At 30.8% G+C, this 22,727-nt stretch overlaps 1 protein-coding gene across 1 annotated transcript in view; it reads left to right on the top strand.

The window, feature by feature from the left end:
* Positions 1-1,300: 1,300 nt before the first annotated feature.
* LOC123660333 (estradiol 17-beta-dehydrogenase 11-like) overlaps positions 1,301-22,727 on the top strand; it is a 32,525-nt gene continuing 11,098 nt past the window's right edge. The window contains exons 1-3 of the mRNA XM_045595435.1: positions 1,301-1,607; positions 20,273-20,397; positions 21,066-21,176. Of these exons, the coding sequence (XP_045451391.1) occupies positions 1,301-1,607; positions 20,273-20,397; positions 21,066-21,176 (543 nt within the window). The remainder of the gene's footprint in view (positions 1,608-20,272; positions 20,398-21,065; positions 21,177-22,727) is intronic.

A 22,727-nucleotide genomic window follows, 5' to 3' on the forward strand; every position in this document is an offset into this window, starting at 1 on the left:
TGCAAAAGGTTCTTTCGACAAACACGCTTACGGCTCACCTGATGGTATGCGATTACCGTAGCTTATAAACGCCTGTAACACTAGAAGCATCTCATGCGCGTTGCCGATCCTACCCATAATTCCCCTCAGGAGCTCAGTCAATGTCACAAGTCACCTTACTCACCACAGGAACGTATTATTTAGCTGTGATCTTCTATTCCAGATTTTGAGCTGTATACTAATGTGACCTATCTCAGTTTACCTTTGTATCTACCAGTAAATATGTATATATAGCAATGTATATGCATACATTTTTATTTTATAAAACTAATGTAAGAGTAATGTGGTATGTGAAATAACTTTTCTTACGTCTAGTGGTGAAATGTTGTAATCTGTAAGCATTCCTTTAATACGACGAAGATTAAAAAAAAATGAAGCTGGCTATATTATATAGGTAAAATAATTTTTAAATTAAAATGAAATAAACATTTGCAATTTATATTTATGAGTTTTAAATGATAATATCGTCGAAATATAACGTATTAAAAAATAAGTGATTTTATCAAGCAACAGGTACTAAATCATAGCGCGTGTGGGCACGCTCTTATTTCTTAAGAAACTCACGTCAAGATTTACCAATATCATAATATTATCATATGAAGTAATAAACGTCGATTAATCTATGCGACGTTTGAAATATAATGCATACTCAATCATTATTACGAAACATGTTTGTAAAGGCTGTATTCAAAGCCTCAAAGGATAGGAAAGAACTATTTCAACTAGTTACCTATTAGATTAATAGACGTACAGGTACAGGTACCTGTATAAAAATAAATCCCTATTTCCCTTGGTGACGCCATAAATTGAGGAAGATTTCACAGATTTTCATTCATCTATATTTTAAGTTTGTTTTTACAAAGTACTTTATAGGAAGTACCTTATAGGAAGCTCTTACGAAATAAAAAAAAAACAATGTTGTGCAAAAAATTGGAAAATTTCAAAAACTGCGAAACTGAACTTTACGCGTTTGGCAGTTTGACGGACAGGACAGTCTGTCGAGTAAACTTAACTCTTGGTAATATTACGGCTGAATAAACAAAACTACGTTATCTCCTTTTTAAGAAAATGAACACGTCATTAAGAATAATATTTTAGCAAATGTAAAATAGATATGTTTATAATTTTTTTTTTGTTCTCAGATTCAACTGTTCGGAGTTTCAAATTTTATTGGAATAAATAATAAAAAGGAGAAACAGTTCGATTAGCAAGTAATGTTCAGCAGAAATATATTTTAATTAAATAAAACAATTAGATCAAAATGGCGGCTGAGACTCAGGAGTATATGAACGGATTGAGACCCGGGCCCTTAACGAGAGAGATCCCAGAGTGCATGCGTGATAAATACACAATTATACAGACTGTTTTCGATGTACTCGCATTTTTGATCGTGGGTATTGGTCATGTAATACTAGCAATATATAGATCAATAGTTGGGATTCCGAAAAAGGATCTAAAAGGCTGTATAGCTCTCGTGACAGGGGGCGGAGGGGGTCTTGGTAGCCTCATTGCTTTGCGGCTGGCCAGGCTCGGTTGCGTTATCGTTTTATGGGACATTAACAAAAGAGGTAAGTACTATTTTTTTTTTATTAAAAATATTTTATGGTGTAATGTCGAGTAGACCTAGCCTAGATGTAGAGACCGTTGCATTACAATCAAATACATAGATGTTTTTTTTTATATTTATATGTAGGTACCTATATTCTTTTCAACCTTAGATTGTGGCAAAAACTATCGACGGCATCGGCCAATCGACAATATCAGCTTCATAGACCACCCTTAAAACTTTAAGTTTTTAAAAATTTGTAAGTTCCGTGTTAAGTAAAATGTATATTCCTTTATGTATAACTACTTATACATTATTGTTTTAATACAAAAACACGTCTAATTTGACCCCAAGATCAATTATAAAAATAACTAACTTATTTACTCTGAACGCTTCTTTTCCGTGTGTAAAATTAGGTCTAAACACAAACGTTTCGCATATTGCAGCAGCTCTGTGTTGCATAATACAATGTATCATTGTAGTGATAATAATAATGGACAGCTGACGATTTATGTGTAAGTTAGTAGTCGCTAAACCCAAATGCATTGTCATATGTAAGTTAGGCAATTGTTAGAATTTTAAGTACTTTTCCACGTACAGTTTAGTTAGCATTTATGATTGTTTTTCTTTTAGTTTACTTTTTCGTAATTATTGATATTTTTCTGCCAGTTAATTCTTTTTAATCTTTATATTTTACTTAATCATTAATAAATAAGTAATTAATAAATGATTAACTCTCAACGGTAGGATGGGATTTTTATGTCCGAACAACACGAACAACACTGGGCATTTGTTATTTGTTGTCACACATGTAACGTTTTTATTGGCCATACAGATGTTCGCCGTGGTCTGGTTGTTTGTGTAGTCCTTGTGGGTCTCCCTACCGTGCCTCGGAGAGCACGTAAAGCCGTCGGTTCCGGTTGTTATCATGTACCTACACCTGATAGCTCTGATACTTCTCCTACATGGGGAAAGAGGCCTATAGCCAGCAGTGGGATATTACAGGCTGAAGCGTAGAGCTTGATATTGCTACGATTTGACACAATATTTATCTTTAGCTCTGGTGTGCGTGCAGTGTTGGCGCCTACTCACCGGTGGTCGCGGGTTCGATCTCCGCTCGGAGTGAATATTTGTATATGTACAAATATTTATTTCCGGTCTTGGTTTTTATCCTTGACTCCATACCGTGCCTCGCAGAGAAAGTTAAACTGTCGGTCCCGGTTGTTATTCTTGTTTGGCTAAGTCTTGATATTTCTTAGTTTGATTTTTATTGCTTTTAAAAATAAAAAGGAATAAAAAGTCAATATGAAATGGCTGTGCACATTGACTATAAATAGAAGATGTAAGCTGTTCACATAATTTATTAGTTTTTCTTTAAAAGACATTATGTTCGTACCTTGGTATTAGTAATCTTTTTACTGTTCTGAATTTTAATTTTAATAAACTGAAGGTCGGTATGGTCTTTCATGTTTCACTGCTGTTCGCTTGTCAAGGTTTGCCACACAAATGTTACATTACCCGACGAAATTATTAAAATAATTACTAAAATTGATACGTGATAGCTAAAGGTCGAACGATATGAAGCAGTAAGATTTGTAGAAACGGTCAAAAGTTTATTTATACTAAAATTAAAATTATATATCTTTTAACTGTATGCTGTGTGGTTACAGCAGTAAAGAATATAGCCACCCCCTCTCTTCCCCTGGGTGTCGTAAGAGGCGATTAAGGGATAATACAATTCCACTACCATCTTGGAACTTAAAAGCCGACCGAGATGGCGAGATAACCATCCAACTGCTGGCTTTGTAATACACAGGCCGAATACGGGCAGCAGCGTCTGCGGTGCGACAAAGCCAGCCCTGCGGTTACCAACCCGCTTGCCCAGCTTGGTGACTATGAGTAAAACACATGAGTTCTCGCGATCGGCGCGAACTTGTGGAGACCTATTTCCAGTAGTGGACTGCGATAGGCTGAAGTGAGTGTGAGTGAGAGCTTTTTTTGTTTTGCTATATATAAGCTTCCTTTGTATCACAGACGCAACGTCCATTACCTTATACAATACTTCAATTGATGGCGACGAATTAGCGCGGTGGTCATATGAACTGGTCCGTTAACGGTCGTAGGTTCGATATCTGCACATGAAAACTATTTGAATAGACGATACACATGTTTGTCGTTATCTGGGGATTTGTACATGCGTATTTTTTTTTGTGTTTTCGGTACCCTGATACAGTATTCATGTCCTATTGGGTGACATGTCCGTTGAGTGTTAGGCGTTATTTATATTTATTTATTGAATTATTATTATAATTTTATAAAATATAAAAATGTCTAACTTGTGTTATAACTAATTTAGCATGCTTCTTTATCAATAATTATTTCGTCGCTAAGTAAAATGTAGTCATCGATTGCGTGCCTTTCGGTGTTCGAACGTCGCTGTCGAAACTTGTCCAATGTTTACAATACGAGTGACCGAGCAAAGTCTATGTTGTAATAATTGATCAAAGAGGACATACCAACATCTCATCTGTTAAATATATACTTTAGGTCTTTGAGGCTAAGCTACCTTGAACTTAAAATATAGAAGTACTTATTATGTAATTATCTTGTATTAAAAAGTCTGAAATATAGGTTAAAAATTACTAAAATTCTGCTTACGTATTACTTGAATGACCCCTTAGAAATCGTAACAGCTTTCCTCAAAATACCGTATGAATTTCAAAATTACTATCTTAATCGATAAAAGTTATTTTATTGTTTCTCAACAAAGACATCTATATTGGAGTTTCTACAAATACTGAACTTAGTCAATTTTGAAACTGCCGCTTACATCACTGCTTTTAAATTACTGTACTTCTGTTTTTGTTTTGTTTTCAAGGCCAGTACATACTCATTATGTTTCAGACATATATCACTAATTAATTATTTTATGTGTATTATGATTAACTTGACAAAAGCCTCATTGTCATTTGAAAAGTTTTAAGCCATAAAATTAGGTATTAGAATATTATCAACTTAGTAATAATAATAATAACCTTGTTTATCTCCAAAGTAATAAGATATAAATAGGTACTTCTTACGTTACTTCAGGGCCATATCATCTTCTATATATACATATATATATATATACTAGCTGACCCGGCGAACTTCGTATCGCCTAACACAAACTTTATCGTATGGTATTAAAGTTCAAATTGACTTTTAACTATTAACACAAATCTTTTGTATGGGAGTATAGAAAAGTGTTGTTTTTAGACTTTTTCAGGAATTTTTTTTTTTTTTTTTTTAGATTTGTTCTCTCCGTACAACAAAACAAATAGGTATGAAAATATAAAACACTAGCTGACCCGGCGAACTTCGTATCGCCTAACAGTCGATTCTTTAATTTTATTGTTTTTTTTTTTTAGAATTTTTCTCTCCGTAAGAACCATCCTCGTACTTCAAGGAATATTTTAAAAAAAGAATTAGCGAAATCGGTCCAACCGCTCTCGAGTTTTGCGCTTAGCAACACATTCAGCGACTCATTTTTATATTATATATATATATATATATATATATATATATATGTTCCAGATAAAATCCGAAACTACTGAACCAATTTTTATCAAATTTTGTGTGCATCTGTGATTTGGTCCAACTTGGGAGATAGGGTAGTTTTTATCTCAATTCGACCCGGTAAGTGGCACTACTATCGGTATGTAAGCAATTGAATTTGGTAGCTATTTACCGGACAGGACAACGTCTGCCGGGTCCGCTAGTTATTTAATATGTATACTAGCTGACTCGGCAAACGTTGTCTTGCCGCTAAACGCTATTTAAAAATAGGGGTTATTGGTAGAAGGGTGAAAATTTAGGGTTGTATGTATTTTTCAACGCCAAATCATAATAAAATAAAATAAAAAACAATAATTTATCTAAAAATTAAAAAAAAATTAGGGTTGAACTACCCTTAACATTTAGGGGGATGAAAAATAGATGTTGTTCGAATCTCAGACCTACACAATGTGCACACAAAATTTCACGAGAATCGATCAAGCCGTTTCGAAGGAGTTTAACTACAAACACCGCGACACGAGCATTTTATATATTAGATTAATATTTTGACGTCGTTAATCTCAGTGTTGGATGCAATAATGTAATTTATATTCTTGAAATATAATAGAGCAACCTTTGTTGTAATCCATAGTCAGATCAGAATTTTGATTTATATTATGTGTATAAAATTATTAACCTTTTCATCAGCCTCCTCCCTGGGTAAACGGTCGCAATGTATACTTTGAAGTCCTACTTTTCAATAACCTCTACGTTGAAACCATTTTAAAAAAATATCATAATATGTGGAATATAATTTTGTTGTCCACTATCATAGATTTTTATTCCATTTGTATCTCTATTAAACGATAAAAAAAATTTAAAGTTACGATATTTCTCTTAGAAAACTAAGAAATTTTAACGAACTATCTTCATCAAAGTAAACTTACATCATTAAGGAATACAAAAAAAAAATAATTAGAAGATGTAATTATTTTTAATACATTTTATATTAAATAATAAAAAGATAGTATATATTGCCACGTATCAAGCCCGGTAAATCAGTCGAGCGCTAGCGCTCTTAGAGGTAAGGTCCACGCCAAATTCTGCGCAGCCGTCTCTTTCGCTAACACGCGCCAAGCGCCTGTTGTTATAGCGGATAAAACGCATTTGATACTTTCATAATAAAATATAAATAAAATAAACATATTACGAAAATGACTGTAAAATAATATAATGATAATTTCTGTAAACAAATGTATAATTTAATTTTCTTTTCTCACACTATCAATACAAATAGGCATTTCAATCTGTTTGTCTTGTTATTTGTTAATTAATATGTTTGTCGGTGTCGATGTCATTAAATGCTTTTTTATTCATATCGTAAATATTAGATTCATTCGTAAACTGAAAAAACTAAATCAATTTGAAAAATTGTTTCATAAAATTGATTTTTTATTTTTATTTTAAATTTATTGACTGTTGTTATATAACATACTTGAAATTTTTAACAAATTAATTATGTAAAAAACATTTTATACCATAGTTATAATTTTTATTATACATCAGAAAATGATCACGATGGTCTTTTGGTTGTCACACTATACGTACTAGCACAAAGATCGCGCGGCTCGTACGACTCGCGCGATGCGACCAAATTTACCTAAACTTGCAGAGCGTAAAATTGTGAAATGGCTCTTAACGAAGAATGCTATAGGCTTTTTTTCCTTAAATCAATGCGTGTGAAACCGCTAAGCAAAGCTAGTTATAAATAGTCATTTCTATATAGGCAATATGTAAATTTTTAAAAATAAGGTAATATTTTATTCGTGTATGATTTATGATACTAAAAAAGTTAATATAAATTTCGTAGGTGTGTAACTAGTTTATAATGTTATTCAATCTTATGTTTCAAATGTTTGAAATGAAAAACTACATGGGTAGAAGATAGCTCTGTTGTTAAATCAAAATGTTCGTTATCTTTAGAATCGTCTTGCCAATAAAACATTCTGAAACCATTATGTAGCCGATGATATGCATTAAATTTGTGACACGAGTACCTACCATAGCAGTATCCTGCGTATGGCCTGTTCTGTCTCTTATTGTCTGTATAACCCTTTTGTCGTCTGGTGAAATAGCTATTTTATAATATAATAACATTGGCATCATAGATTAAAGTACGTTTACACGACACGATACAGTGTCTCTAATTATATTAGGTTATTATATTTCTCTTAATTCAATTTATTTTATGAAATATGTCAATAATGAGTTTTTATACAAACTTCTTTATATTTAATAAACAATAGCAAATCATAAAAATGGCATCGGAATTATTCGATTGCGTATCGACATAATTAAAGTTTTTATTACGTTAAAATAATAGCCGTATTAATTAGTTTGGGACTTTGGGTACCTATTAACTGATGTTTCATGGCACGTGATCAATTTAGAATAAAATTAAATTTAGATATTAAATTAATAAAAAAATATTTTAGTTATTAAGGTTAAACATTTCATAATGACGATTTGTTTTAAATGACATTAATAATATTTGGGTACGTTTAGCACGTTTCAAACTGGAACGGAAAAAGATTAATTATAATTAACTTTAGGTAATTAATTAACGTTTATTAACGTTTGTCTAGTTTAGTAATTATCCGCGTTTAATACACAGTAAGTTTGAAATTGTTTTTATTATTTGATTTGATTTGATTCAGCCCGCAACATTCCACTGTATAAACTGACATAAGCCTCTTTCTAGGCCTGCGGAAAATGTTTTTATTATATTTGCATTAATGTTTACGAGTTTTATCATGATTATGCTTGGTCTGCGCCTTTTTAACCGACTTTAAAAAAGGAGGAGGTTATTCAAATCGACCGCATAAAAATCAGACAGACAGAAAATCGTACTGACGACTAGTGCGTTTGTTATTTTTTTTTCGTCTACTTACGTTCTATTACTTGTCGATGTAATTGCAGTCGGTTTTTTTCGTTTGCGAGCAAACATAATTATTTGTAACTCCAACGTTTTACAGATTGAATTCATCTCTCTACTGACAAGAAAACCGCGCTCTCTCAGACGATGATTTTGCTAGATTTCTACCCACTTACCCTCACAATTTAGCTGGTAGTGTCGTTATATTTATACATCTCAGGTTTGCGTCGGTATATCGATGTCAAATATAATTGAATGTTATGGAAAACAAGACTGATAGCCTCGAATAAAAAAATGTTTAGAATTCCTAATGTGTGGGTAACACAAAAATAAAATCGTACATATTAAGTGCAATATATTTGAACGTAGGGAAATATTTTTATTAATTTCTCTTTCTCTTTCTTTTTTTTATTTTGTCGGTGATAATTTTAATCTAAACGGTTAACTAAGCCTGTGTAAAATATACAAGAGGAGGACGATAAAGGATCATACGAAGATATGTACAAGTCAAACATTATAATTTTTATTTTGAAGACAGACGATTTATTCTATAACTTTATAATCTTGAGAATATAATAATATCACATAATTTCTTGATTTTAATTTTCATCTTATTCTAAGATTAAAATGTAATGAATTACTCTGTTTTAACTCTGTATAAACTAAGATGTAATAGCAATCTTCGTATATATATATTATTTTTAAGTAGCTATGTATAATCATGAAATCAATTTTAACGTGAACTATAAACCTACATTAAGTAATTTATTTGAAGAAATGATTTGCCATCAAAAAACAATTAAAGTTTCTTGCTCAGATAGAACATAATTAAGTTCATTTTAAATAATATTATCATGATGGCGCGCACGAAACCGTTTCATACGCACAGCTAGTATTTATTTTATTTATTTTAAAACTGTAATTAGTATATAAAAACTGATAGATTATTATTTTTAGACTGATTTTAAATTACTTTGTTAATGACGCATATTCAGATGCCGCTGCAATAGTTTCAATCAATCAATCAACCATTATCAATTTACCGCTCAAGCATTGACAATCAGCAAGTGACTGCACGTGAATGATCAATCACTACCTTCAACCGTACCTATCAATCCAATAATATAATTAAGTCAGAGTAAACTTAATATTTACGACTAAATAGAAATAAATCGAATCCGTGTCTTGCAATTAGCTATACGTTAAATTATCTATCACAGGACAAAAAAGTGTCATTAACATTATTTTTACATATTGAAGAAAAACTAAAATACCGAATCGTTTTGTATATTATTATTATATATTTTTTTAATATAATTAAGATACATCCACGGGCTTTTGAAATCCATTTTTTTTTATTTCTAAAACATGCTATTTTTTATCAAGATAGGCGTTATTCAACAACATCATTGTTTGAGTTAGACTAACTTAATGTCTCTAACAGAGACGTGAGTGCACCGACCGGATCTTATTCTAACGTATGATACAAATTTTTTTTTGTAACTATTCTATCTGGGGGCACGGTAGTGCCCCCGCAAAGACGAACCAAAAAAAAAAATAAAAAATAAATAAAAAAAAAAAAAAAAGGAAAAGCACTACCTATCTTTTCTCGAAGTGCTTCGTCGTTTTTTTGAACCCTCATAACTTGGGTTTGGATTATACCAGATAAACAAAATTCTGGGGATATGATGTCAATAGTGAACTTATTAAACATATAAAGTTTCAATTGCATAGCTCTTATACTTTAGATTTTATTGATATCTAAAAAACCCCGATTTCGTCACTCACTGATGATCATCAAAATTCTTAGAGCACTTCCTGAAGTCCCAGAAAGCTGAAATTTGGTATGTAAGCTAGTATTAGTACACAAACAACAAAAAAATTCTAAAACTTGGAACTTTTACCCCCCAACCCCTTAAACTGGGGGGTGGAAGTTTGTATGAGACTTCCGCAAATTTTGATGCTAGAGGTCTGAAAATTGATATAGTGACTCCTTGTTATTAATAATAATAATAAAATACATAAAAAACAAAAATCGGTTATTAGTTTATGTCGAAAATTTATATTTTGTAATTTTGGTATTTAAGTTTTGGCGGAGATCACCGTTTGCATATCAGTTCAACATAAAATCAAAAACAGCGTGCTTAAACCGAATATGGTGAAGATTGGATGATATTTATGGTATAAAATGTGTCGGAGGTAAAATGCAGCTGTAATATTGTCATAAGCAACTTACAAAAAGAAGTGAAATCCCACCAAAAACATTTTCATGTAAAATGTTGCCAAGACGAGATCATATGGCTCGCACTGTCAAAAAGTTATCAGATCTCATGTAGAGCCAAGCTTCTAAATCTACACGCCCTAACTCTACAAGCTCTAACTTCACAAACTCTACAGCTTAGTCAAAATATGTGGCTTGGCCGTTTCGTTACTACCGGCTGCCGATGTTGTAGATGACGACTTTCCTGTGTCATTTATATATATATATATATTTTCTTTAATAGAACTATTGTATGACAGAAAAGTAAAAAACAGTGAAAAAAATTTTCACCTTACGTGACGGTAGCGAAACGGCCAAGCCACATATTTTGACTAAGGTGTAGAGTTTGTGAAGTTAGGGCTTGTAGAGTTAGGGCGTGTAGATTTAGAAGCTTGGCTCTACATGAGATCTGATAACTTTTTGACAGTGCGAGCCATATGATCTCGTCTTGGCAACATTTTACATGAAAATGTTTTTGGTGGGATTATTTATTCTAGATGTATAAATATATCTATGTTTTTTTTTTTTTGTATATTATTCTCGACTAATGAGTTTTTAAGGCCACGCTTAAACTTAGGTTTTTTTATAAACGATAAATAAATCTAAGGTAAGGTAGGTAAGATAAAGAGATATCGTGGGTGAATATCGTTGTCGTTGTAGTAAAGATGGCACGACTACGGTAGACGTTATAGTTCAATTTTATAATACCTTTAAGAAGTTTGCCATGATAATTTACAGAACAAAAACATAAACTTATTTTAAATGATATTTTATTGATTTAAATAATTTTATTTTCATAGCCCAGTATCCCTTATAGTCTATAGTCCAGGATCCCAGGTCTATTTTTGTACTTGACTACTATAAAGCTAATTTTCCGTGTTTAGCGTCATTTTGATAAAGATACCATAAAACAAAAAGTAATTGAAACCGTAATGGTTGTTATATTCCGTCAATACAAGTTTCATGTACCTAAAGTTGCAATAATTTTAATATTACAAAAATAACCATATTGTTACGTCTAAAGTTTTTTTTTCTCAGAAAAAATTAATCACAATTTAATGGTTCTTTTATAATTGAATTTACAGAATTCATCGCTGTAATGATACAATAAAATAAAAACGACTTGAAATCATAATTATAAATTCTGACAATAAAAGTTTACCTACCTAAAGTAGGAATAATTTTTATTAAATAAAGGTTAATTTAAATCTAGAAAGGTCGTATTTGTGATCGACCCAAAGAGATCAAGGATAACTTGTTGAAGTCGTTATTAATCACGTGTACTTAATTTGTTTAAATAATATTTATTTTTTGAATTTATCATAATGAAATAAAAATAACAATTAATTCTTTGTTGCTATTTGTACTATCAGAGATTGTTAATTTTTCATATGAAGGAATACTTTAAAACTGAAGAACCTATTTATGAACTTCTAGCTTTCCGCTTACGACTTTACCCGCGTGGATTATACGGTTTTAGCTGTTTCTTTTTTCTCGTTAAAATGTAGCTTAAGTAACTTATAGTCAGTCATAACGAAGCTTTCTCCTGGCGTTCATTATTTAAGTAGTTCTTGAGTTTATCGTCTTCGGTGCGACGACAAAGCCAGCCCTGCGGTCACCAACCCGCCTGCCCAGCGCGGTGACTATGGACACAAGACACTCATGTTCACGTCATTTTTGGCGCGGAATTGTGGAGGCCTATGTCCAGCATTGGACTGCGATAGACTGAAGTGATTATGATGATAATAATGATGAGTTTATCCATTTAACACAAAAACTATATTTTTTTTATATACTATTATAAAGAGTATATATTAGTTGTGTGAGTTCGAAGGACATATTAACAAACTAATAATTATTATTTTACTTAACGATAAAACACGCTACGAAATTAAGTAGTAAAATGTAAATTTCGACTAATCTGGCAAAAATCGAATCGCGGAAAAACCACACATTGTTTTTTTTTCTCATACCTTAAGATCCGTTTTAGAACTCTCAATTATATAATTATAAGTGAACTAAAGTTTTATTTTAATGATTTGTGTTTATTTTGTTTGTTGTTAATTTTGATTTGTTGTTTTTATGTAATTTACAATTCTTTTTTGTGTATTAAAGTTTAAAATATATTTTATTTAACATTGGGTGTGTTATTCTTTTATTTGTCTTAGAAACATGCAGCAGACGCAAATGATATTACCATGCTTTTTTTTATTCATGTCTTACTATAATGTTACTAAGCTAGTAACATTATAGCAATGATTATTTTTGTATATATTCATAGATAAGTAATGTGTTATGTATTTGTTGTATGCTCGTTTTTACAAAAGAAAATTAAAAAAAAATGGTAGGGAAATTTCAAGGAAGAAAGGAGCGATTATTACTTTATTTTTCAAGAAAGAAAGTACTATGTAGGTGGTTCAATAAAATGTCAATTCTAGGTAAATGGCGTAAATCTTTTTAATGATGTTTACTCATTTCAAAGTCATTTAATATTTCTGTCGCTGTCAGTAGTTATTACTATAAAAACATGCAATGGCATAGAACCTTACTAAATCACGTGTGGGAAATAAATGATTTCTTGGAATAATAGATTTTATGACTTGTTGTTAAAAGACTTTACGTGCCTAATTTGTAAGAAAACTAAGTAATTAAATTGTTATTTATAATATTAGTACTAAATGCTAGCAACATTAAACTAGCCTTAACACTTTTTTAAGTGTGTGTAATTTTAAAGACGAAGACACGTAACAATAAAATTATTAAAAATGTTAAAATCAAATCAATTAACAACTTTAACAAACCGGTTATAAACTTAGAAAATCTTACATGTCTGTGTAGATATGTCTAGTAATGATCACGTAAACACGTTTTACTATTTGCGAATTTAGAGAAAGCTCGTAAATAAACGAAACTCTCTTCCAGTGTACCTAAACTTTACTTATTCTTCGAACACATTTGACTCTTCTTGAACATCCATACAATTTTCATATGTTAAAATCTTACGAATATTTAACTGTATTCACAATGTAACCTTTTGAATATTTATAACTGTATATGTAGATGATAAGCTGATGCTAATGCATTAATGTGTTTTTCTGTTCATCTAAAAAGTGTTACTCCTATGAAATATTTAAAAAACTTTTTGTCGTAATTTTATCCTATCACATATGTATAAGCAAATTTAAGTCTATTTTAAATATTAAGTAAAATTGAGTATTCTTCAAAATTTATCTTTAAAATATCATACACAAGAGAGGCATTCGTGTTAATAATATTGCTATGGAGCTTCTAGTAGGATCTTAGACTATATATATATATATATATATATATATATATATATATATATATATATATATATATATATATATATATATATATATATATATATTTGATATCTATTATCTTGGAGGTCAGCGACTCATTATAAGACTGCGTTTCTATTTTTTTTTTTTTTTTTTTTAATATTCTTAACAAAATATTTGATTCTACCTGTTCAATATATTATGCTTTAAATAATACAATTCGTCAAAACAGGTTAGCCGCATCAACGTGAACAACTGAACTGAACTTGTTCTTTGAAGTTTTTACTATTGTGTTGTAAGTGTTTAGAATTTTTGATGTCCCGCTAACTCGAACCGAGTAACACGAAAGCTATTTAATATATCTTCGTATTTAACGTAAATATTGTTAATTTTTCGTACAAGATTGTTTTAGATTTATAGTATCTCAAGGTATAGATAGGTAGCTATCTTTAAGTAATAATTATACATTGTGAGAGCGCGTTTTGTGCCTCTAAGAGCACGTAGAGCCGTCCGTCCTGATTATTTACCGATACGCCGATAGTAAGTTTTATAACGTTACGGCCGCCATCGTGCTACTATTGACGAAGTTCTGCTTAAAACCGCGTTCTGTAATTATCGATTCACACACGTGTTTAAATTTATGCAGATGTGCAAAAGTCAGCATCTGAATCGCGTACGTATCGCTTTTGTATCGCTACAAACGCGCGTCGTCGTCGGCGCGCTTTAAAACGTCTTTGCTCAGGCTCTAAAACAGATTACAGCAAACCCCAAAGGTTTGCGACAGTCAGGAGTCAGGAGGCGGACACGCTGTCCTAGATGTGGCAAGACAAGTGGCATCAATGCAGCGGGTGAGACGTTCGCCTACGATGACTATACTAAATTTTCCGCCAAAAAACAAAAACTAATGTCGAAAACACATATTGATATCTTTAAATTTCTGACTGAAATAAAATTAATAGGATTCGATTTAGCATTAATTTTTTTCCAATGCAACTAATTTATCATTGTCGTCATAAGTTATATACCTACGCTATTTCGTCAAATGTAATCTACAGTTATGATACACACTTGAAATTGACTTTATTTTATATTTTTAATGTAGACGTGATATACAAATGTTTTAGTTCTAGAGTAGTAGTTCTCATAGTCTCAAACCTCGTGACCTGCACGTACGTGTATTAAAGATACGTGTCAAGGCAATTTAGCTGAACTTTTTCGTTTTATAGTATGATATATTTAAATTTATTTCTCTAATTAATATACAGACATTTTAGTTGAAACGACTTCTATCAAAAGAATAATATCTCAAAAAATGATAACAAAAACAAAATGCATTTTTATTTTTATTTGGTGTGATTTATCATAAATAATTAAAAAGTACAATTTAGACATCCATTTGGTACCAGTAGTAAATTATCATAACAGGTTGTAAGATCTCGGTAAACAGTTCAGATTCGTGACGGGGCACGGTTCGATTGCCGTGTACTTTAAGGTGATACTTAAGGTGATGGAAACAGGTGACGCGCTGTTTTTCAATTCCTGCTATTAGGTCAGAGTATTTATGTATTTCATTTAAATATTCAGACTTAACTTGTAGTGAAGTAAATAGGAATTTGGTAAAGGAACCTTGTCGTTGTGATGAGGTCGGGTCGACCTCTAAATGTTCATCTAAAGAAGTAAACAAATAATTACAAGAACATTTAAGAACTATTATCATTATTACTATCGATATTCTATTGTTAAAATAAATTATTATTCTCAAGGTTTTACAGACAACTGTCAAATATTATATAACTATATTATATTACTATATCCTAACGTTATACTGCATGTTGCATCTTTAAGTTGTGCTTAATTTTAATTTTATCTTAAGCTTAATTCAGTGTCTTTACCAACTTCCTACTCTTTTTACTATCAGTATTACCGCTACCGCTACCGTAAAAATAACTAGCTGAATTTTTATTTTGCATGCTAAATTATATTGCGTTTATCCTTATTATAAATTTTGCAGCGTTTTATGCGTGAAATAAAGTTTTATTAATACTTAATTTTAGTGTCAAAGATAATTTGCCGCTTCACTGCAAATTCATATTTAGAAGCCAATTAGCATGTTTTAATGACGCATATAATAAATATAGCAATTTATGATTCTGTTATAATTTTAGTTTTATATATATATATTATTATACTAAAACTAAAAGTATAAAACTTTTAGTTTTAGTACTAATTATTTTTTGAATGCTTATTCATATTATAATTTAATATTCGTATGTTTTTTTTAATAATGAAGATTTTGAATGGCAATTATAATAGATTTGTAATTTGGATGATATTTTTAGCTATGCCCATGCGATTTTACTACTATATTTATACGAGACGTTCCTAGTATTTTTTATGTATGTTCGGTGATAACTTCGTCGCTTATGAACAGATTTTGATAATTCTTTTTTTGTTGGAAAGAAGATATCCCTGGTGTGGCACCCTGATAAGGAAACCAGGATCTGATCATGGGATCTCAGAGAAATCGAGGGAAACTCTCGAAAATCTGCATAACTTTTTACTGGGTGTACCGATTTTAATGATTTTTAATTTAATCGGAAGCCGATATTTATCATGTGGTCACATTTAAATTTTATCGAGATCTGATTACAACTTCTGGAGTAATCTTTGATAATGCGTATTTACTTGACTATTTTTTCGTCTACCTACGTTGTATTACTTGGCGGGGCAGTTTGTTTCGTTCGTTTATATTTTTCTTTCAAAATTTAATTATAGTAAAATTTAATTATAATAAAATTTAATATATAATATTGAGCTAACATCGATTTAGAATGTAGACCGTAGAGAGAAGAGAAGAATTGGCAAGAAAGTCAGCTATAACATTTGTCAATCACTTTATTTGTTTATAAAACTTTTTACATACTAGCATAACATTCTGTACATTACTGCTGTTATTATAACAAAGTAATTTATTGAACTGTATTTAACGACAAGATGAGAAAGTAGTTCATTTTTTGCAAAAATAATTTAACGTTTGATCTCAATGGTTTTCACTTGGTTATGATGTTTTCGTCACAAAACTATATTGTATTTAGTCAAGGTAAACTGGATTACGGCAATTCGTGCTGTAGGTATGCAATATAATTGAGCCGTTACATTCAAGTGTACTCGGTCAAGAGTAAACTGTTGAAGTAACAACAAAAACGCGAATAATAAAAACAATAGAAAAAATTCATGGTTGCTTTTCGTGTACGTCATGGAATAAATATATGTGATGAATGTGATAAATGGTACACGGTAAAGTTTTCTTATAAACTTATATTTGTAAGTACCTTAAAATTATATATGTACGAACATTATAACTGTGCAATAAATAAATAAATAATGTACCTTATATTTACCTACTACGAGTATACTACGAGTGCCTATATTGTAATTTAACACTGCAAATATTTCACTGCTTTGAAAAGATCATTTCAATTAAGGAGAAGGATAACTAGTAGAGGATAACTAACTGAGTTTCTTGGTATTAGTCATATAAGGGACTAGTATAGTTGATAAAAGCATAGTTGTTCTTTACAATTTCCTGATAGTAAAAATGTTTCAGGGTGTCTCAAAATTACATCTAGCATTAATAATCCAAATGACAAGAATATAGAAGACTAGCTAGCTATACTAATACCAAAAGTATAACGGTTATCACTTTTCAAAATAACAAAAAAAAGTATTTATACGTGACTTAATTTGAAATTAAACAAAAATTTTACCGACCGTCAATCATGTTGACGTTGTCTCAATGTATATCTACATATATAATTGTAAAAATAAATTAATTTACAAAAAAAAGCAATAACAAATTTTTTAGTCGTCGCCGGTAGAGCAAGCAATTATATATAAAACGATACATAATTTATGTGGAATAATTCTGAGGCTTTTTCTAAAAAGGGAGGCAAACATCTTAAACCTTAGCGTATTAACATATATGATGACAAGAATTTCATAAGTTAAACATACATTGCAGATGTAAAGACTTCAAGATTATAATAATATTTTTTTAATTAAAAATTTTAATATTAAAGAAACTACACTAAAATAACTGTAAATAAAAAGTGCCACGCTCGAAAGTGCTGTATCATTACACTGATATCATTAAAAGAAAGTTTTCTTCATTTCTATCTTAGGATTGCTTTTCAATTGTATTCATAAACATATCTGATATAAATATATAATATTGAAATGATAATTTTATAACTTATTTTTAAAATAAAAAATTCGACTATTGACCGCTCAGCATATTTTTTTTAAAAGATAATCTACGATAATAAACTAATTTTCTGACAACAAAAATTATATACATGTTACATTTTGATATTTTTAATGAAAATTAAATTTAGAACAAATATAATATAAAAGCAGTAATTACGTTCGACGATGCGTTAAACGAGTTCGATCCCCCCACATGACAAACATTTGCATTGGCCATGCAGATGTTTGCTGTGGACTGGGTGTTTGTGCAGTCCTTGTGGTCTTTCCATCGTGCCTCGGAGAACACGTTAAACCGTCGGTTCCGGTTGTTATCATGTACACCTGATAGCAGTCGTGACTCATAGTAGGGAATATATCAGCCAACCAGCATTGGAGCAGCGTGGTGGATTAAGCTCTGATCCATCTCCTTCATACTGAGGTAGGGCACAGCAGGAATTCCCTGCTCAAAATATGGAGCAGCCCGACTGGGGAAGTACCTCGACCTTACAGAAGATCACAGCTAAATAATACTGTTTTCAAACAGTATTGTGTTCCTGTTGGTGAGTAAGGTGACCAGAGCTCCTGGGGGGGGGGGGGGGGGATTGGGTCGGCAACGTGCTTGCGATGCTTCTGGTGTTGCAGGCGTCTATGAGCTACGGTAATCGCTTACCATCAGGTGAGCTGTACGCTTGTTTGCCGACCTAGTGATATAAAAAAAGTAAAAAAATAAAAAATAGAGAATGAGGTCTATGCCCAGCAGTGGGATATTACAAGCTGAAACGTGAATTTCGTCCAAAAATCTCACATATTTAGCCTTATCTTCTTATCTTGTCATTATGTCGTAGCTTCTATCAATACTAGCATAATTCTAATACTTTTCATGTTATTATTATTTTTATTCTTTGCCACGTACCCTCAATAAGATATTATTAAATAATTAAGAGACAAAAATTAAGTAAAAGAAATAAAAGAAATTTTAATACGTTTTACACTAATCTACCTATCCAACAGTTGTTTGTTATTACGTTGCCGTTACTATAATTCTAGGTACTCCAGTACTAATGAGGAATACCGTTGATTCATATTATACGTGACGTCAGCTCAGAAGAAAACTTTACAATTACACGATACACTTGCCTACGCATATCTTCTAACAAAACATATAGGCTTAATATCATGTAATATAGTATGTGGGACGAGTATGTTACTGTGTTATATATCTAATGTAAGCTTATTATATTATAAATAAACATAACACGTGATTTGACCCTCAAAATAGGGTTCCTATGTAAAAAATGGAAGTAGTTTCACTGAGAAATTTTATTATTTTGAAAATATATTGGTCATTTAATTTATTTTGTTAATCGTATCCTATTAGAACATCAATCATTAATGTTTGCCATAAAACTAAAGTGAAATAAAACTAAAAGGATTTACGAATATTTTGCCTCAAGTTTTAAATTTTTAATTAAACTTTTTATGTAACTATTTAACGAAAAGTAGGTATTTAAGCGATAAACATATTATTCAACTGTTTACTATATTTTACTAGAACAGGAAAAACAAATTGAAAAAATAAATATTTATATATATTATAATTATAGATAGTATATTAAAAGTCGTTTTGTTGTGGATGCATTGCATTAATTTATTTCCGCATTATTTATTTAGTTATCAACATTAGTTTAAAGAAAAGAGGAAATTAATTTTTATTGTTATAAATAACATGTGGAAACTGGGAACTGACGTAATAAAAGTTTATAGGTATACCGAATGTATTACAATTCATTTCATAAACTAATTATTTGTAAATATATATAGATATCAAATGTTTTTTTTTTTTCACTGAACGATATATGTATTCATATAATTATAGGTATATATTATAAAACTAGGTCGGCAAACAAGCGTACGGTTCAACTGATGGTACGCCTGCAACACTACAAGGTAGTAAACGCGTTGCCGACCCTACCCTCTATCCCCCCTGGAGCTCTGGTCACCTTACTCACCATAGGAACACAACACTGCTTGAAACAAAGCTGTAATATTTTGTAGGGTCGAGGTACCTCCCCAGTAGGTCTACTCCATTTTTTCAGCAGGATATTTTCTGCTGTGCCGCAGCTATATATTTTATATACAAGACTATAAAATCAGTCAGATATAACTTAAATGGTTATTATTTACAGTATCAAAAACCAGAAAATTAGAAAAAAAAGGATTTATTGTACATGAAAGTAACATATTACATGGAACCAGTGTTAAAATAAAAAAAAAAAAACAAAAAACAAATAGGTACATACAAATAGGCTGTTTTGGTGCTAAGAGAGTGATCTCATCCAAACAACCTTTAAAAAAACAAATTGAATTAATTAATATATTATAGTTAAATAATGCTTAAATCATTGTTCTAGGGTTGGAAGACACGGTGAAACTAGTCAAAGGTCTAGGCGGTAAGTGTTACGGCTATCTGGTAGATCTTGCGAATAAGGACGATATCTACCGGACTGCAAAGCAAGTGGAAGAGGAAGTTGGCAGAGTAAGTAAACCTATTTGAGCAAATATATGTTTTTGCGAAGTTTTGCTTATATCATAAGATTATGTGTAAGCTATCACTTAATATAATAAAAAAAAATTTTCGACGCGGCTTTATGTGAATACTAGCTTTTCCGCGACTTCACTCGCGTTGACTTCACGATTTTGACGGTTCCTTTTGCTCCCGTTAAAATAATAGGTTTCGCTCGGCGATAACGTAGCTTTATATTGATATAATAATTTTTAAAACTCGTCCAATAATTTTTGACAATTATTTAAGCTTTTTATTGGTAAAAAAATATAGCAATATTTTATGATATAGACAAATTAACATCACCTATTAGTACGTTTTCTTCTTTATTCGAAACCATGTAACACGGATGTAATTTTAAATATTTAATATGGGTGTAAAAATTTGATAACTTAGAATGACGCCAGGACCGGTTCTTTGTTGGATATCACCTTATTCAAAATGTGTAAGCATATTAATTAGAGTTAACTAACTATAAAGATGACTAAGCTTTTGTTAGTGGATCTTATAGTAATAAATTGGAATTTTATCAATATGTATTTTTTAATATTGGTGGCATAAAAGTATATATTTGTATCTTTGTAATATATATATTTGACTTCTAGATAATATTTTTAATTTTGCTCCGTTTCTTTTATTAGGTTAATTTACTGATCAACAATGCAGGAGTGGTGTCAGGGAAATATCTGCTGGATACGCCGGACCATCTCATACAAAGAACTTTTGACGTCAACGTCTTAGCGCATTTCTGGGTGCGTATTGACTTGGGTTTATTTGTTATTAGTATCTTATTAATACTACAATGTTAATTAATTCTAGAGCTCATGGCTTTCTAAAGAGAGGTTTTTGACCAGATGTAAAATAAATATTTGAAATATAGGCCTGAGTTGGAATTATGTATAAAGTACGTAGCATAATCTAATATATAAAATTCTCGTGTCACAATGTTAGTTACCATACTCCTCCGAAAGAGCTGGACCGATTTTTATGTAATTTTGTGTACATATTGGGTAGGTCTGAGAATCAGCCAACATCTATTTTTCATACCCCTAAATGATAAGGATGATCCACTCATAAATGTTTTTTTTTTTGTTGACAAAATTTTATATATTTATTTTATGATGATGTGGCATTAAAAATACATACTACCCTAAAATTTCACCCTTATACCACCAAACCCCTATTTTTTAATAGCGCTTAGCGGCAAGACAACGTTTGCCGGGTCAGCTAGTAACGTATAAAGTTAACACCAGAATGTCTTGCTCTTATTGAGAATCTTAAAACCAGTAATACAAATATAACTTTCCGTAGTACAAATATAAATTTACACATCACAATATATGCTTCAAATCTTTTTATAAAATAATATATACATCACATATGTAAAATATAAAAACATTTATTAAAATAAAATTATTTAAAATAAAATGCTGATATCCATTTAGTTACCTACATAATTACAAAGACATTACTTACAAATATTTGCATAAATAATTGTGTTTATTATATTTTATTGCGCGCAATTCACGTGATGTGTGATGGTACGCTAAGTCTTTGTGACATGTCCATGACAATTACAATTAGGTATATGCGCGTAGTTATTTTTTATATATAAACATTATCAATAACCTTGTAATAATATTGCCGCAGATAAAAAGTTTCGATCTCAGTAGAAGGTTTTAGAGTTGGTAAAGTCAGTTAAAAGTTATGGTTCAATTATTTGTATATCATATATGTATGTATCAGTCAGTCAGTCAGTTAAGCCTATAGCAGTCCACTGCTAGACATATAGGCCTCCCCAAGTTCGCGCCAGACATCGCGGTTTTCCATAATCCTTATTAAATAGTAATACTCAGTATAGTATGTATGTATACATACAATTGTATACTTATTATAAATGTTTTTGGTTTTTAACCGACTAAAAAAAGGATGAGGTTATCAATTCGAGTGTATTTTTTTTGTGTGTCACCTCATTTATTACTTACCGGGCGGATTTCGATAATTCTTTTTTTAATCGAAATGTAGTAGTTGTCGTGTGGTCTTATTGAAATTTGATCGAGATCTGACAATTACTGTTTGAGTTATTACTAATAATGCGCATTTACTTGAATATTTTTTCGTCTACCTACGTTGTATTGCTGGTCGTTGTGATTGAAGTCAGTTTTTATAGTCTGCGAACACAATTGTTATAAGTCATTCTCATTTTATAGCCGAGTATAGAATTATTAATGGAAAAACCTAAGTTAAAATTACGAATAGGAAAAGTCATTTAAATCAAAGTGATTAAAATATTAAATTATAAT

This window comes from Melitaea cinxia, chromosome 15, assembly GCF_905220565.1.
Source record: "Melitaea cinxia chromosome 15, ilMelCinx1.1, whole genome shotgun sequence".
Lineage (NCBI taxonomy): Eukaryota > Metazoa > Arthropoda > Insecta > Lepidoptera > Nymphalidae > Melitaea > Melitaea cinxia.